At 42.5% G+C, this 17,882-nt stretch overlaps 1 protein-coding gene across 1 annotated transcript in view; it reads right to left on the reverse strand.

Moving 5' to 3' along the window:
• LOC148474690 (cytochrome P450 4B1-like) overlaps window positions 1-17,882 on the reverse strand; it is a 200,924-nt gene that overhangs the window by 157,879 nt on the left and 25,163 nt on the right. The window contains exons 5-6 of the mRNA XM_088458233.1: window positions 9,548-9,672; window positions 5,922-6,073 (exon numbers count right to left, since the gene is read on the reverse strand). Of these exons, the coding sequence (XP_088314359.1) occupies window positions 5,922-6,073; window positions 9,548-9,672 (277 nt within the window). The remainder of the gene's footprint in view (window positions 1-5,921; window positions 6,074-9,547; window positions 9,673-17,882) is intronic.

The raw sequence follows: 17,882 nt of genomic DNA on the forward strand, positions 1-17,882 counted from the left end.
CCTATCATGTCTGTATGCTGTTGTTGATATTATTCTGTCATGTCTGTATGCTGTTATACATGTTATCCTGTCATGTCTTTATGCTGTTATACATGTTATCCAGTCATGTCTGATTGCTATTATTTATATTATCCTGTCATGGCTGAATGCTGACATGTATTTGATATATTCTCATGTCTGTATGCTGTTATACATATTATCCTGTCATGTCTTTATGCTGTTATACATGTTATCCTGTCATGTCTTTTTGCAGTTCTACATGTTATTCTGTGATGTTTGTATGCTGTTATTCATGTTATCCTGTCATATCTGTTTGCTGTTATTCATGTTATCCTGTCATGTCTATTTGCTGTTGTTCACCTTATCCTGTCATGTCTGTATGCTGTTATTCATGTTATCCTGTCATGGCTGTATGCTGTTATTCATGTTATCCTGTCATGTCTGTTTGCTGTTATTCACCTTATCCTGTCATGTCTATGCTGTTATTTAAGTTATCCTCTCATGTCTGCATGCTGTTATGCATGATATCCTCTCATGTCTGTATGATGTTATACATGTTATCCTGTCATGTCTGTATGCTATTATTTGTGGTATCCTCTCATATCTGTGTGCAGTTATTTAAGTTATCCTCTCATGTCTGCATGCTGTTATACATGTTATCCTCTCATGTCTGTATGATGTTATACATGTTATCCTGTCATGTCTGTGTGCTGTTATTCATGTTATCCTGTCATATCTTTGTGCTATTATTTACGTTATCCTCTCATGTCTGTATGCTGTAATACAAGTTATCCTGTCACCGCTGTATGCTGTTATTCATGTTATCCTGTCATGTCTGTGTGCTGTTATACATGTTATCCTGTTATGTCTGTATGCTGTTATACATGTTATCCTGTCATGTCTGTATGCTGTTATACATGTTATCCTGTCATGTCTGTATGCTGTTACACATATTGTCCTGTCATGTCTGTATGCTGTACACATTTTCCATTATAACACATTTTAACCCTTCACTGTGTGTTTAATATATATGTACTTCACCTTTTTTTTTATTATTTTCATTCTTTATATGTAGCTGTAGCTGCTCTTAACTATCTCTTTACACTGCACTTTTCTTACTATGCTGGTGCCCTGGGGTGGCTTGGCTGGGGCAGTTTTTGGGGGGTCCTGCGCTCTGGATTTGAACCTTGGTATGTTATGGACCTACCCGAAAGAGGTTACCTGGATATTGGTGGGTAGGCCCATAAGCTTGGCCATGATTATGCTAAAAGCCTCTATTGATTGCAAAATTTTATTGCATTTATATAAATCATTATTAATTTGGAGTTGTGCCCCTGAGATTTGTGTTTCTGTGCCTGTTATACATGTTATCCTGTCATGTCTGTGTACTATTATTTATGCTATCCTCTCATGTCTGTATGCTATTATACATGTTATCCTGTCATGTCTATATGCTGTTATACATATTATTCTGTCATGTCTGTATGATGTTATACATGTTATCCTGTTATGTCTGTGTGCTGTTATTTATATTATCCTGTCATGTTTTTGTGCTGTTATTTATGTTAATCTGTCTTGTCTGTATGCTGTTATACAAGTTATCCTGTCTTGTCTGTATGCTGTTATACATGTTATCGTGTCATGTCTGTATGCTGTTATTCATGTTATCCTGACATGTCTGTATGCTGTTATTCATGTTATCCTGTCATGTCTGTATGCTGTTATTCATGTTATCCTGTCATGTCTGTTTGCTGTTATTCACATTATCCTGTCATGTCTGTATGCTGTTATTCATGTTATCCTATCATGGCTGTATGCTTTAATTCATGTTTTCCTATCATGTCTGTATGCTGTTATACATGTTATCCTGTCATGTCTGTATGCTTTTATTCATGTTATCCTGTCATGTCTGTATGCAGTTATATATGTTTTCCTGCCATGTCTGTATGCTGTTATACATGTTATCCTGTCATGTCTTTATGATGTTTTATATGTTATCCTATCATGTCTGTATGCTGTTGTAAATATTATCCTGTCATGTCTGTATCCTGTTATACATGTTATCCTGTCATGTCTTTATGCTGTTATACATGTTAACCTGTCATGTCTGTATGCTGTTAAACATATCCTGTCATGTCTTTATGCTTTTATTCATGTTATCCTGTCATGTTTGTATGCTGTTATGCATACTATCCTGTCCTGTCTTTATGCTGTTATACATATTATCATGTCATGTCATTATGCTTTTATACATGTTATTCTGTCATGTCTTTATGCTGTTATACATGTTATCCTGTCATGTCTTTATGCTGTTATACATGTTAATCTGTCATGTCTGTATGCTGTTAAACATATTATCCTGTCATGTCTTTATGCTTTTATTCATGTTATCATGTCATGTCTGTTTGCTGTTATTCATGTTATCCAGTCTTGTCTATTTGTTGCTATTCACCTTATCCTGTCATGTCTGTATGCTGTTATTCATGTTATCCTGTCATGTCTGTTTAGTGTTATTTACGCTATCCTGTCATGTCTGTATGCTGTTATTCATCTTATCCTGTCATGTCTGTATGCTGTTATTCATGTTATCCTGACATGTCTGTATGCTGTTATTCATGTTATCCTGTCATGTCTGTATGCTGTTATTCACATTATCCTGTCATGGCTGTATGCTGTTATTCATGTTTTCCTGTAATGTCTGTATGATGTTATACTTGTTATCCTGTCATGTCTGTTTGCTGTTATTCATGTTATCCTGTCTTGTCTATTTGTTGCTATTCACCTTATCCTGTCATGTCTGTATGCTGTTATTCATGTTATCCTGTCATGGCTGTATGCTGTTATTCATGTTTTCCTGTCATGTCTGTTTAGTGTTATTTACATTATCCTGTCATGTCTGTATGCTGTTATTCATGTTTTCCTGTCAGGTCTGTATGCTGTTATTCATGTTATCCTGTCATGTCTGTTTGCTGTTATTCATGTTATCCTGTCACGGCTGTATGCTGTTATACATGTTATCCTGTGCTGTCTTTGTGCTGTTATACATGTTATACTGTAATGTCTGTATGATGTTATACATGTTATCCTGTCATGTCTGTATGCTGTTATACATGTTATCCTGTCATGTCTTTATGCTGTTATTCATGTTATCCTGTCATGTCTACATGCTGTTATTCATGTTATCCTGTCATGTCTGTATGCTGTTATTTATGTTATCCTGTCATGGTTGTTTGCTGTTATTCATGTTATCCTGTCATGTCTTTAAGCTGTTAGACATGTTATCCTGTCATGTCTATATGCTGTTATACATATTATTCTGTCATGTATGTATGCAGTTATAGATATTATCCTGTCATGTCTGAATGCTGTTATTCCTGTTATCCTGTCATGTCTGTATGCTGTTATTCATGTTATCCTGTCATGTCTGTATGCTGTTATTCATGTTATCCTGTCATGGCTGCATGCTGTTATTCATATTATCCTGTCATGTCTGCATGCTGTTATTCATATTATCCTGTCATGTCTGTATGCTGTTATTCATGTTATCCTTTCATGTCTGTATGCTGTTATTTATGTTATCCTGTCATGGCTGTATGCTGTTATTCATGTTATCCTGTCATGTCTGTATGCTGTTATTCATATTATCCTGTCATGTCTGCATGCTGTTATTCATATTATCCTGTCATGTCTGTATACTGTTATTCATATTATCCTGTCATGTCTGCATGCTGTTATTCATATTATCCTGTCATGTCTGTATGCTGTTATTCATGTTATCCTTTCATGTCTGTATGCTGTTATTTATGTTATCCTGTCATGGCTGTATGCTGTTATTCATGTTATTCTGTCATGTCTGTATGCTGTTATTCATGTTATCCTGTCATGTCTGTTTGCTGTTATTCATCTTATCCTGTCATGTCTGTATGCTGTTATTCATGTTATCCTGTCATGTCTGTATGCTGTTATTCAGGTTATCCTGTCATGTCTGTATGCTGTTTTATATTATAAATAAATGATAATAATAATAATATTAATAATCCTGTCATGTCTGTATGCTGTTATTTATGTTATCCTGTCATGTCTGTATGCTGTTATTTATGTTATCCTGTCATGTCTGTATGCTGTTATTCATCTTATCCTGTCATGTCTGTATGCTGTTATTTATGTTATCCTGTCATGTCTGTGTGCTGTTATTTATGTTATCCTGTCATGTCTGTTTGCTGTTATTCATCTTATCCTGTCATGTCTGTATGCTGTTATTTATGTTATCCTGTCATGTCTGTGTGCTGTTATTAATGTTATCCTGTCATGTCTCTATGCTGTTATTTATGTTATCCTGTCATGTCTATGTGCTGTTATTTATGTTATCCTGTCATGTCTGTATGCTGTTTTATATCATAAATAAATGATAATAATAATAATATTAATAATAATAATAATAATCCTGTCATGTCTGTATGCTGTTTTATATTATAAATGAATGATAATAATAATAATAATAATAATAATAATAATCCTGTCATGTCTGTATGCTGTTATTCATGTTATCCTGTCATGGCTGCATGCTGTTATTCATGTTATCCTGTCATGTCTGTATGCTGTTATTCATCTTATCCTGTCATGTCTGTATGCTGTTATTCATGTTATCCTGTCATGTCTGTATGCTGTTATTTATGTTATCCTGTCATGTCTGTGTGCTGTTATTTATGTTATCCTGTCATGTCTGTATGCTGTTATTTATGTTATCCTGTCATGTCTGTATGCTGTTATTTATGTTATCCTGTCATGTCTGTATGCTGTTATTTATGTTATCCTGTCATGTCTGTGTGCTGTTATTTATGTTATCCTGTCATGTCTGTGTGCTGTTATTTATGTTATCCTGTCATGTCTGTATGCTGTTTTATATTATAAATAAATGATAATAATAATAATAATAATAATAATAATAATAATAATCCTGTCATGTCTGTATGCTGTTTTATATTATAAATAAATGATAATAATAATAATAATAATAATAATAATAATAATCCTGTCATGTCTGTATGCTGTTTTATATTATAAATAAATGATAATAATAATAATAATAATCCTGTCATGTCTGTATGCTGTTTTATATTATAAATAAATGATAATAATAATAATAATCCTGTCATGTCTGTATGCTTGCTGTTGACAGTACATAATAGAGGAAAATGTAACGTGCTATCACCTTTGCTATCAGTCTTTGTAGATTTCCACATTTTTTTTAAACAATTTAATTTTGATTTTCATCTTAACACATACAGTACATGCTCATACCTCCTAACTAATAAATCTCTTGTGGGCTCTGTAGGCGTGCGCCCAAAAATAGTTTGTGTGGCCTATTGGCCAGACATGCCCAGCTATACAGAGCAGCGGTGAGAGAGTGTACTCCCCAATTTCCCCCTGTCCACCGGACTGTGCGGCCCATGGGTGGTACAGCGAGACAGTTGGGAGGTATGCATACCATCATTATAACAAGAAAAATGGAGATAAATAAGCCACACCCACTGCTGAGTCTGTGCCCTTCCTCCAATCCCCCCAAATCAGAATATTGGGAGGGCTCCAATGCTCTGTAATCGCTATAAAATGCTTTATCATGCTGATGTTACACACACAATAACAGGGGTCTGGAAATCAGCAAGAAACATTAGATTGTAGGGAAAGCACGCATGATAATATCGCCTCTCCCGCAGAGGGAGCCATCTTTTTTATGCGCCATCTTCTTTCACCTCTAAACATTTGTCATCCTAAACCAGAGCTCTATAGTACACATTATAATAATGTACAAGAGATTATTTTTATAAAACACAGACAAATTTAAGTTTGTATGCTTATTAAAATCTTACACGCAGGCATGGAATTGAAAAGTGACATAAATATTTGCACATTATACTCACACGTGTGCTCATGTGCTATTTTCAGGGATCTCCGAAAGCGGAATCCATTTGGGCTCAGATGGTAGATAAGGGAATTATGATACAGAAAAAAGCGGGACCTGAGATCCACCTGGTAGGAGAGCTCATACACGGCTTTAATGTAATCATTCTCACTGCACAAGGAGGAAAGGAGTAACAGGTAAGTGGTGCAGTACTTTATTTTGGACACCAGGGGGTAAATTTACTAAGAATCGAGGTTGGTCGAGACGGGTGATTTATTCATTTTTTTCCAGGTTGCAAATTTACTAAAGTCAAAAGTCGGGGGAGTTAGAGAGAGATTTCTCTCATCTCACTCATAAAACTCGGGTGAGAGCAATCTCGAATCTTATCACCATCGGGCCAAATCGGAAGTACTTTTCACCTAAAACACACATCTCTCAAATTAACCAAGAATCAGGATGACAAGCTCAGATGAGATAGGAGCAAACTCTCTGTCAAAATCACTTTTCAATCTCTCAACCCCCTGAGTTGCGAGATGGTCAGAAACATACACAAATCATTGTGATTTGTGTATGTTTCTTTCTGTAAATGGTTAAAATATGAGGTCCCCCCCAAAACACTAACCAGCATCGGGCTTCCCAGCTAGTCCTGGTTTTTAACATTACAGGGAAAAATTGTGTAGGGTTCCACTGTAATTTAAGAACCAGCACCAGGCAGCAGGGACAGAGCTTGTTTTAAATATACGGAGAACATTTTTTTCGTGAGGTACCCTGTATAGTTAAAACCAGCCCTGGACCCTTTCTAATGGTGGACTGATGCCACAGCCAGGGGTACCCTTTCACCGGGCCCCCCAGCCGCAGCATCAGCCCTGACCTCTAGTCAGCCCAGATTTCTCACCATTGAAGTCTATGGGGAGACACGCTGACTGCACACAGCCAATCAGCGAGCTGCTCCGACGGAGATACCCGCTGATTGGCTGGCAGCTCCTTCAATGATGGGGCACACATGTGCCCCAGTCATTCATGCAGAGTAAAGCTATGTGGAAACACATAGTTTTGCTCAGTCCGGCTCGGATTCAGGAACACTCGTGTTTTTATTTTAACCCCACGGATGCCTACTTGGAGAAGAGGACGTGAACTACGCATAGGAGAGGTGAGTATGGATTTTTTTTATAGGTACCCCTATGGATTACTTCAGATACTAGGTGAGTATGTGTGATAGTGAGTGTAACTGTGAGTGTGAGTGTGCAAGTGTTATAATAAAATTTTACTTTCACGGTGTATGTTGTGTTTTTTCGTATTGGTTTGGTTGTGGAACTACAAGTGCCAGCGGGCCCATAATGCCCCGCATGCTGGTATTTGTGGCTCTCCAAATACCAGTATGCGGGGAGGCTTGCTGGTACTTGTAGTTCCACAACTAAAGACAATATTTAACAATTTATTGTACACTGCACACTAACACTATCAACCCACCACCCACCGCCCAGGGGATGCGGGGATAGCCCCGGGCTATCAGCCTAAGCCAGGGGTGCCCTGGAGAGGGGGACCCATTTATTGGAGGGGTCCCCAACTCCCCAGGGATCACTGGCCTAGGCTGACTAGTGGTCAGGGCTGATGCTGAGGCTGGGGGGCCTGGTGAAAGGGTACCCCTGGCTGTGGCATCAGTCCCTCGTTAGAAAGGGTCCAGGGCTGGTTTTAAATATACTGGGTACCTCACTCCAATTTTTTTCTCCATATATTTAAAACCAGCTCTGTCCCTGCTGCGTGGTGCTGGTTCTTAAATTACAGTGGAACCCTACACAATTTTGATCAATGTAATTTTAAGAACCAGGACTAGCTGGCAAGTCTATGTCTAGTTTGTCTTTTGGGGGGGACCTCACGTCATTTTAAAAGAAAAAACATTTAACCGTTTTTTACAAGTCTTAACACACAAGCAGCAATCACATATCTCACTGATACTGATACTGATATGTGCAGGCTGCTATCTCGGGTGAGTAATCTCCTGCAAAACGAGAAACTCGGGAGAGATATCTTCTGCTTCACCATCGGCAAACTCGTTTTGCCTCATATCGCCTGTTGGCAAATTTTGAATAAAAAAGGGATTAAATCACCTGAATTTTGGCGAGTTCCAGCGAGAGGAATCACTATGCAAATCGGGACCATCTCGAATCTTAGTAAATTTACCCCCAGGTGTCATGTTTTATAATATTGTCCATCTATGGAGCATTATATGAAAGGAGATAGCTACAGCTACAGTAAAGTGCTCAAATATCATTAAAACTGTATGTAAGATGCAGATTAAAGATCTAATAACAATATATCAAACAGATTGAGGTATAGGGCCTGATTCAGCAAGGATCGCTAATGCGATCGTGGTAGTAATCATGCACGCAGTTCTGCTGCAAAAATATGCTAATGATTGCAATCACAATGCCATCGCCTGCCAATATAAAGACGCCACTTCCCCTCTCTCACATCCGTAATATATTGCAATCCAGCAAAAACATCTGTAACATTGAGTACAATCGGAGCCTCACGCACAATTACACCAGGTCAGACCTTACCCAGGAATCGCTAACCTTCCAGTACGCAGTGAGAGCTCAGGCTGCGAATGGTATCACAGTGGCTAATTTTGCCCCTGCAATGGCGTTCAAACACACTGACACGCCTGCGTTACACCGACCACCCTCCCGTCACACCCCCAAATGGTCACTTCCTGTCACTCACTCTGTGAATGGTCTGTGTGATGTTTGCGATCGCAGTGGAGCCTTCGCCGTGTGCGCAGTACACAACAATCGGCTGTCTGCATGCGCTTTAGCAGATGGGATCCATGCTGAATCGGGCTATATATCTTCTTACCCATTAGTGGTCTCAGTGTTTCTAGAGTTTTATCATCTGCTGAATGCAAACTAAATTTACCATAACATACACAAATAATGTGAGGCTGAGGCCTTGTAAGACTGGGTGGGGGGGAGGGGGCGTATGCAGATGTATGTGGGCCCCCTCCTCCTCCCCGACGATAGCGCTGGTGCATGCACTGTCTTTGGGACTATTATAAGGGCACCAATTGCCGTAATGACGGTGTCTGCCTGGACGAGCCAGTAAGTAAATAAATGCATTGGGTGTAGGGTGTGCGGTGTGGGCCCATCTGTAACGCACACCCTGCACCCATCGTATATACACCACTGATGTGATTGCTCCTTACAAGGTGATTTGTCAAACCTTCTAAATAGGACATTGCCCACAGCAACCAATCAGCTTGTAGTTATCATTTATCTAGTACATTCTACAAAATGATAGGTAGAATCTGATTGGTTGAGATGGGCAACAGCTCCCCTTGTTATTAGAAGTTTGAGAAATCTCCCCCATAATGTACATAGAACAATAAAATAGGGGAGATTTGGGCAAAGTGATTCAAAGCAATTTATACGAGTACACAGTGACCATAACCACAGCTGAGAGCATTAGCGCCATTGGAGGGAAACGTGCAGCCAGAATATAAAGTGCATAAGAAGCTGACTGGCTACATTCCGCTGAGGCCCTGACTGACCGGCCGTTACACCAATCCGCTGTGCCCCACTCCATTGCTCGGGCCTGGTGGAATGTGATGGCACTGTATCAAGGGCAAAGTGCCCTCCAGGTACCAACCTGTCATTCTGGCAGTTGCTCTCGTAGCTGAAGGCGCATTTCATAATGGAGTCCAGCGTCATCAGGCTGGCATAATGGAAGATCTCTATTGGCTTCTTATCTGTGACCAGCCGTTCCCATTTATCCTAAACAAGATGCAGAGTGTTATCGTAACGTTATAGGGATCTGACCCTACATATGACTCAGCACAATTCATCCTATTGTTACATAATATTGGAATGTATAATTGACTAGTAGAAGGTTTACATAGAGTTTATATGTACAGATGTGTCCTCACACACCTATCCCATCGTCTCATGGCATGACTAAGATGCTCCGCCACAAGTAGTGATTCACGGACGGTCGTACTTTTTCCTGCATTGTAGCTGCATACAAACCACTTATAGTGTACAAGACACTAGGATTAGTGTTTGCATTGCAATGGAATTGGTACAACAACAATGCGCAGAGTGGATGGCGCAGCTCACTCGTATCCGACCTGTTGGACATATGTGTGTACAGACTTGTGGATTCAGCAGAGATCTTGTACATGCCAGCGGATACCTCAAAAATGATATACAGCCCAATTTCTTAACCAGTAGTATGGTTTATTGATGTTACACAGGGTGCAGCCGTACTCACTGTTGTGCACACTCTGGTCAGGATGGTACGTAGCTTGTGCAGCCAGTGAGCATATGTTGGATGCGGTAGCAGTGCAGGATACTGAAACAGCGTCTGGATAGCAGGCAATTCCGGGTTTCACTGGAGCTAAGTGGTACACAGCTATATACCCCTGTGTCACTCTTACAGAGTGACAAGATGGCACCGCAGATGCGCAGTACTTAGGTCAGTGGCCATCTTGGTAGAGGGAGTGAAGCCTCCCTGGAGGAGCAGCAGCATGGAGTCTGTGCAGTAGTGCCATCCTGCTTTCAACAGGACCTCCATCTTTTGCCTTTTTACACAGATTGGCATCTGAGTCATACACAGCAGTTGCACACCATGCCAGCGCAGATGGCCAGGGTCCCCGTGCATTGTCATTTTATTGCATTAGCGATGCAACTAAGATGCACATTATGTTAACAAAAAAATCTGTTGATGAGACGCATGGCGCTGCTTAAGCTTGGTACACATTAGACGACTTGCAAACGATGAAATGTCGTCAACGATTCCCCTTGATCTCCATGGAACTTCTGGACAAACGATAAAGTGGATACACACTGTGCAATCTTACCAACAGCTAAACGATATATCGTGATTTGTTAACGATTTCCAAATTGCTGCCCATCTTCCCAGATGATGCACTCAAAACAAACAGCGCAGCCAAAAGATACTTCTCCAGGGCCAGATTTCAGGGGAGCCCAGCCACGGGCCACTTGGGTCCCGCCGGGCCCTAGGTGGCCGCCTAGGATGGGCAGCGGTAAATCCGGCCCTGCCTGCAGCGCATTCATAAAAAGTTACTACTGTCAAGTTCAGAAACTGTGGATAAGACCATAAGCAGTCCAGGGACACCTAAATCCCTTTGTCCTGTTGTATCCAAGCGCCTGCAAACCACACCGTCAACTCCCTCCTCGTCAATTTCCTCCTCAGTAAGAATTAGAAGTAGTCCTGCAGGGCATGTCACTGGCATGACTGACTCTCCTATCCGGGATTCCTCTGGAGGATCCTGCTATGCTTATTGCTGCTGCTGTTGCTGTTGGGAGTTGTTCATCATCCCAGAGAGGAAGTAGGAACACCACTACTTTTACTAAGCAATTGACCCTCCAACAGTCCTTAGCGAGAAGGATGAAGTACGACAGCAGTCATCCTGAAGCAAAAGCAGATAACTGAGGCCTTGACAGCTATGTTGGTGTTAGACGTGCGTCCGGCATCCGCCATTAGTGCAGTGGGATTTAGACAATTGATGGAGGTAGTGTATCACCAGTACCAAATCCCACCTAGATTCCACTTCACTAGGCAGGCGATACCGAGAATGTACAGAGACGTCAGAAAAAGTTTCCTCCGTGTCCTAAAAAATGCGGTTGTACCCAATGTCCACTTAACCTCGGACATGTGGACAAGTGGAAAAGGGCAGACTAAGGACTATGGACCTCATTCAGAGTCGGTCGTTGCGGCCGCATGTTCGTAAGGTAAAAGGGGCCGGATATGCAAATGAAGCGCTCGCAAGTTGTGTCGTTAAGATGGGATCGTTAGCTGGATGAGCGAGAGGAGGATGCGGCCTTAAGACTAAAAATATGCCCCCTTCTCGTTCGCATAACACGTCATCTCCGGGCATATAATCGAGACCATCGGGAACCACCGGAGCTGCTCGTAGAGCTTAAGGTTGACCATACCCTCTCTTAAGCACTACGATCTAGTCAGTGTAAAAACCTCCCATGTCACATGTGCCATGACACTACTTAGTTAATTACGCACTCCCATAAAACGCCATTTGCATAGCCAGGCACGCCTGCGTTCGGATCTCCACTCCCCCATTCACAAGCAGCTTCCCCTGTTACCACCCACAAACGCCTCATCCTGTCACTCAAACTAATGACCTGGCTGTGTTCAAGGAGAGAGCAATTTCTGATCATAATAGCTAGTTTGCGCACGCGCATTGTGAATTTTACGCATGCGCAGTTTAGCAAACATCGGTGGCGTACGACCTAGCGGCCACAATGACCGACTCTGAATAAGGTCCTATATGACTGTGACAGCCCACTGGGTAGATGTATTGCCTTATGCAGCAGCAACAGCAGCGTCACCAGTAGCAGCATCTCAGAAACACCAGCTCGTTCCAAGGCAGGCTACGCTGTGTATCATCGGTTTCAATAAGAGGCACATAGCCAACAACCTCTTAAAGAAACTGAGGAAAATCACTGTGCTCGATCCTAGGTTTAAAGCCTATGTGGTGTCTCTCTTTCCGGCCGACACAAGCCTGCAGAGGTGCAAAGACCTGCTGGTGAAAACAGTCAGCTGAAGCAGAACATGACACGTCAACAGCTTTATCTTAATTTTCTCCAGCAACTGGGGCTGCCAAGAAACAACTTAAGTACCCTAAGCAACCCGCTGGCGGTGATGCAGGGCAGGCAGGACCAAGTTGGACATCTGGTCAAGATTGAAGGACCTGCCAATAATTTCTGACAAGTCTACTGTCACTGCATATGATACTGTCATTGACAGAATGGTAGAGGATTACATCGGTGACAGCATCCAAGTAGGCATGTCAGACAGTCCGTACTTGTACTGGCAGAAAAAGAGGCAATTTGGAGGCCCCTGTACAAACTGGCTCTATTTTACCTGAGTTGCCCCCCCTCCAGTGTGTACTCCGAAAGAGTGTTTAGTGCAGCCGGGAACCTTGTCAGCGAAAGGCGTAGGAGGTTGCTTCCACAAAATGTGGAGAAGATGATGTTCATAAAAATGAATGATCAATTTTTCCAGGGAGACCAGCCTCCAGAACGTACAGAGGGACCTGTGGTGGTGGATTCCAGCGGGGACAAATTAATACTCTGTTAGGATGAGGATGTACACAACACTGAAGAGGGTGAGGAATCGGTGGATGAGGAGGATGAGGATGACATCTTGCCTCCGTAGAGCCAGTTTGTGCAGGAACAGATTAATTGCCAGCTTGTTTTGTGGGGGCCCAAACGAACCAATCATTTTAGCCACATTCGTGTGGCAGACCCTGGCGCTGAAATGATTCGTTTGTTAAAGTGTGCATGTCCTGTTTATACAACATAAGGGTGGGTGGGAGGGCCCAAGGCCAATTCCATCTTGCACCTCTTTTTTTTCTTTGCATTATGTACTGTATGGGGCCTAGTTTTTCAAACTGCCATTCTGTCTGCCACTGCAGTGTCACTCCTAGACGGGCCACGTGTTTGTGCCACCCACTGGTGTCGCTAAGCATAGTCATTCAGCTACCTCGGTGCAACCTTTTGGCCTAAAAACAATATTGTGAGGTGTTCAGAAAAGACTGGAAATGAGTGGAAATTAATGTTATTGAGGTTGTTAATAGCATAGGAACAGTATAACCCACAAATTCTGTATTTTAGCTGTTTTTATGCTTTTTTCCCAAAAAATACAGATCCAAAACACAAAACCCAGAACCCAAAACACGGAAGGGTGCTTTTGACAAAACCAATCCAGATCCAAAACACGAAGAAAGATCCAGATCCAAAAACAAAACACAAAAAGTGGCCAGTGCACACCCCAAATATATATATATATATATATATATATATATATATATATATATATGTATATATATATACCAATGATATAAAATTGACAATAACAAAGCTCTTACTGTAATCTCACTTTTTACTGGGTTACAAAATCATCCCAGATGACACTGAGGTACAGGATCTCTAAATAAAGAGGTAATTTCAGATCCCAATCCAAAATAACCCCACTTACACATTGCACCCTTGGCCTATCCTAGTAAGTAACAAGCCAAAAACAAACTCATCAGGAATATTTTCCATCCCGGTAACTGGAAATCTCATGGAATCGGCACTTTCCCTTTTTTAGGATCAGTAAGTAAGAGGGTTTGGGATGGTTGCTCCATGGAGCATATCCTTGTATACTATGAAGCGGTGCGGCCCCCTCACTTCCTTACAATAACGTGAGTCACACCTGATTAATGGGCACATCGCTGGCTGAGAGACCTCAATGCTTTGTCACAGAGGCTTAGGCTAACAAGCTAATAAAGCAATAGCACAACTGACAGATTACCCACCCCTCCATGGCTACACCACCCTGTCCTTCTCCCCATCTATCCCACCCCGACCTCCCTAATTACCCTGCCTCCCTCTCACCCACCCCTCCATGGCTAACCCACCCTGTCCTTCTCCCCATCTCTCCCACCCCCACCTCCCTAATTATCCTGCTTCCCTCTCACCCACCCCTCCATGGCTAACCCACCCTGTCCTTCTCCCCATCTCTCCCACCCCCACCTCCCTAATTACCCTGCTTCCCTCTCACCCACCCCTCCATGGCTAACCCACCCTGTCCTTCTCCCCAGCTCTCCCACCCCCACCTCCCTAATTACCCTGCTTCCCTCTCACCCACCCCTCCATGGCTAACCCACCCTGTCCTTCTCCCCAGCTCTCCCACCCTAATTACCCTGCTTCCCTCTCACCCACCCCTCCATGGCTAACCCACCCTGTCCTTCTCCCCAGCTCTCCCACCCTTACCTACCGAATTAGCCCTGCATCCCTTTCACCCACCCCTCCATGGCTAACCCACCCTGTCCTTCTCCCCAGCTCTCCCATCCTTACCTACCGAATTAGCCCTGCATCCCTCTCGCCCACCCAGCTTGCTGTATCACATGATTAGGGTGTGACTTCTAAAATGAGACACTTGCCCAGATGAAAGTTTACAACTCTCAAACTGGATTAGGTAACTAATGTTTTATGTCTGGTGTCACGGTCCTGTGGGCCGACCCTCCAGATATGCCAATCTGAGAATAGCCACCCATGACTCTTACAGGTTACGTCAGTACATGTGGTAACTATACCTGGTAACTGCAACCAGCAGAAGAAGAATATAATGCTAAAGCATAAGGTGATTTTCTGCTCTCATCTGCATACACAATTATCAATACTTAGAGAAATAGGTAACATGAGCCATATGAGGCCTTGGGTCATAAAAACACAGATACAGAACTAGAATAAATGTTTCATTCAAGAATGTCTTCAAAGCTTATGTACAAAAAGTTACAAAGAATTTAATAATGTTAAAAAAAATCACAGTTACTCACACTTTCCAGAAAATAAAATAAAATAACACAACTGGAGAAACAAACCACTCAGTTGGATTAAGTGGTTCTGGGATGAGGCCTCCCCAATGATGAACATCTGTATCCTTCAATAGCCTCATGCAGATAAACACTGGACCAGGGTCGAGTCACATTTTTATGCCTGCTTATAGGCACCCCCTCACCTCCCTCCCTGGGGTGATTTTAATCCTTGTCAGCTCAGAGTGGATTGTCTAGCTGGCTGAAGCTTCAGGGTTTCCCGGCCACCTGAGCAGGGGTTCTTTACCTGTCCTATAATTTCCACGGACATATTTCTTTATGCCCTATACATCCAGACAGATTTATGGCTGACCCAGGAAGACATACCTTCCTATAACCTCTCTTGCTCAACTTCAAAACAGCTGGTCATCTTTCCACACACAAATGATGCTACATACAAATTTACAAGGGAAACTTACATGTTTCTTCCAACCCAGTATCAAGTGCGGTTATGTCTATGCTGCTGTGAAATTAGCATTTCCGTTACACCTTCCCCTATAAGATCAGCTTGGGAGCAGTGACACATCATGACGCAGTCTCCCATGCTGTACTCTGACAGCTTTCATTACCCTGTCTGGATGGGCTGATCTAACATTTCATCCATCCTGGGCAATGGGTAGGCATCACACAATGTGGACATACTTAGTCTCCTGTAGCCCACCCAGAACCTGGTTTCTGTGTCTCTCTATCTGTCTCCACAAGACTGAGGCTTACCGCTCCCATATATAGCACCTGAGAACAAACATTGTCCCTGTCTAGTCCCCTGGGACCTACGTCAGGATAGAGAGCACACCCAGACACCATATTTTAAAAAATGTGGTCATCACTCTATTGGGTTGCTGGCTCAGGGGATATGGGTTTCAGACATGTAGGCTGAGATTCTGACACATCCTTCTTCTTTGCAGTGTCAGCTAAGGCATTATCATCTAGCATTACCTTCATGCCCATGTCTAGCAGCTCCAGGGGGCTGGGCAAGTCTCCTCCCTAAGAAACCATCTCAGCACAAGGCAACATTTGACAATTTGCTGTTTCAGATGCTCTAGAAATCTTACATTCCCCATCAGAAACATAAGGGGGATGTCACGACACCTTGCCCCAGCCTACGCTCTGATATGCCAACCTGACACAACTGGGTGGTTGAGACATGAGTTTTACTTAAGCTGCCACCATGAAGAGTATTAATATAGCACTCTTACATTTTCCATACACTTAAATATCACTTAAAGGGCTCTATTTATTAACATTATTTTTACTTAAATAAAGTGAAAAAGGGTGTTTTCACACCCTTTTCACATTATTTTAGTTTCACCTGTATTTATTACAGGGCAATTGGAGTAGAATTAGTAAAATTCTACTCCAACCCCCAGTATCACTTATTTTTAGTAAAGCAGATCGCATTTCCCATAATTGTAATGGGAAATGTGATCTGTGTGCAAGTTACTAAAAATAAATTGTAAAAAAATACCGGGGGAAGCCCTGTGATAATAACGCCACCTGGAGGTGGCATTATCCAGGGTCTCCCCCGGTTACCGGGCTCCCACTCTGCTCTAACGGGGAGAGCAGAGGCGGGAGCCGGTACCAGTAATCAGCTATGTGGTCCAAAGAGACCGCAAGCTGATTGCTGTAAAAAAAAGAAAAAAAAAATTAAACATTTTTTTTTCACTTACCTGAATCCAGGGACCGGTGATCGGGGCTCCGGTGATGGCTCCTCTCCGGTCAGCTGGTCTCCCACAGTGCACTGGGGCCCGGTCATCAGGTGATCGGGCCCCAGTGCAGTATGGGAGATCACCTGATCGGGAAGCCCGGAGAAGACCACCGGAGGCCAGGAGGATGCAGGTAAGTGTAATAAAGGGAGGGGGGGTCACGGGGGTCCGCGATCGCGGGGGGCGGAGCTTAGCGCTGGGGGGCGGGGATTAGCGTCGGTGGGGGGGTAGTAGCGGTGGTCGGTCGGCGCATGCGCATGCTCTTAGTCGCGGTATTTTTTCCGAAAATACCGCGACTAGAGTGTGGATGGGATCCGCAGGGACAGAGCTTTATCGCAAGCTCTGTCCCTGCAAGGGATTTATAGTAAATCCCTGTGATATTACCTGAATTCGCAATGCGAATTCACTCGGTAATATCACACTACAATCCGCATTCAATATGCGGATTGTAGTAAATAGAGCCCAAAGTCACAATTATTACACAAGTGTAACATGGGCCTCTCCAGGCACGTGAATTAATTAGAGCACAGAGATAACACTGATAAAGTTTTAGGATTTATTGAGAAAATATCTCCAGGGTTAAAGTACAAGGAAAAAACAGGTGAATAAACAAGACATACAGTTATAAATGCACAGATTGACTTCAGATAAAAGTAAATGATAGAAAGTCAGAATCCTAAGTTATCTTACTCGGAGATCTTAGGGGATCTGTGTGTGAAAGGAGACCACTGTAGACCGCAGATGGGGTAGCACTCCTAAAATGCAGCTACTCCCTTGAAGAGTGAATGCCGTCCAGCAGGAGTAGCTGGCTCTTATGGTTCCACAGCCCCCTCTCCCTCAGTAGCCCCCACCCTTCCCAGGCTCAAAAGGACTGTCCTTT

The sequence above is a fragment of the Taudactylus pleione genome, unplaced genomic scaffold (genome assembly GCF_031769625.1).
Source record: "Taudactylus pleione unplaced genomic scaffold, aTauple2 ptg000819l, whole genome shotgun sequence".
NCBI classification, from domain to species: Eukaryota; Metazoa; Chordata; class Amphibia; order Anura; family Myobatrachidae; genus Taudactylus; species Taudactylus pleione.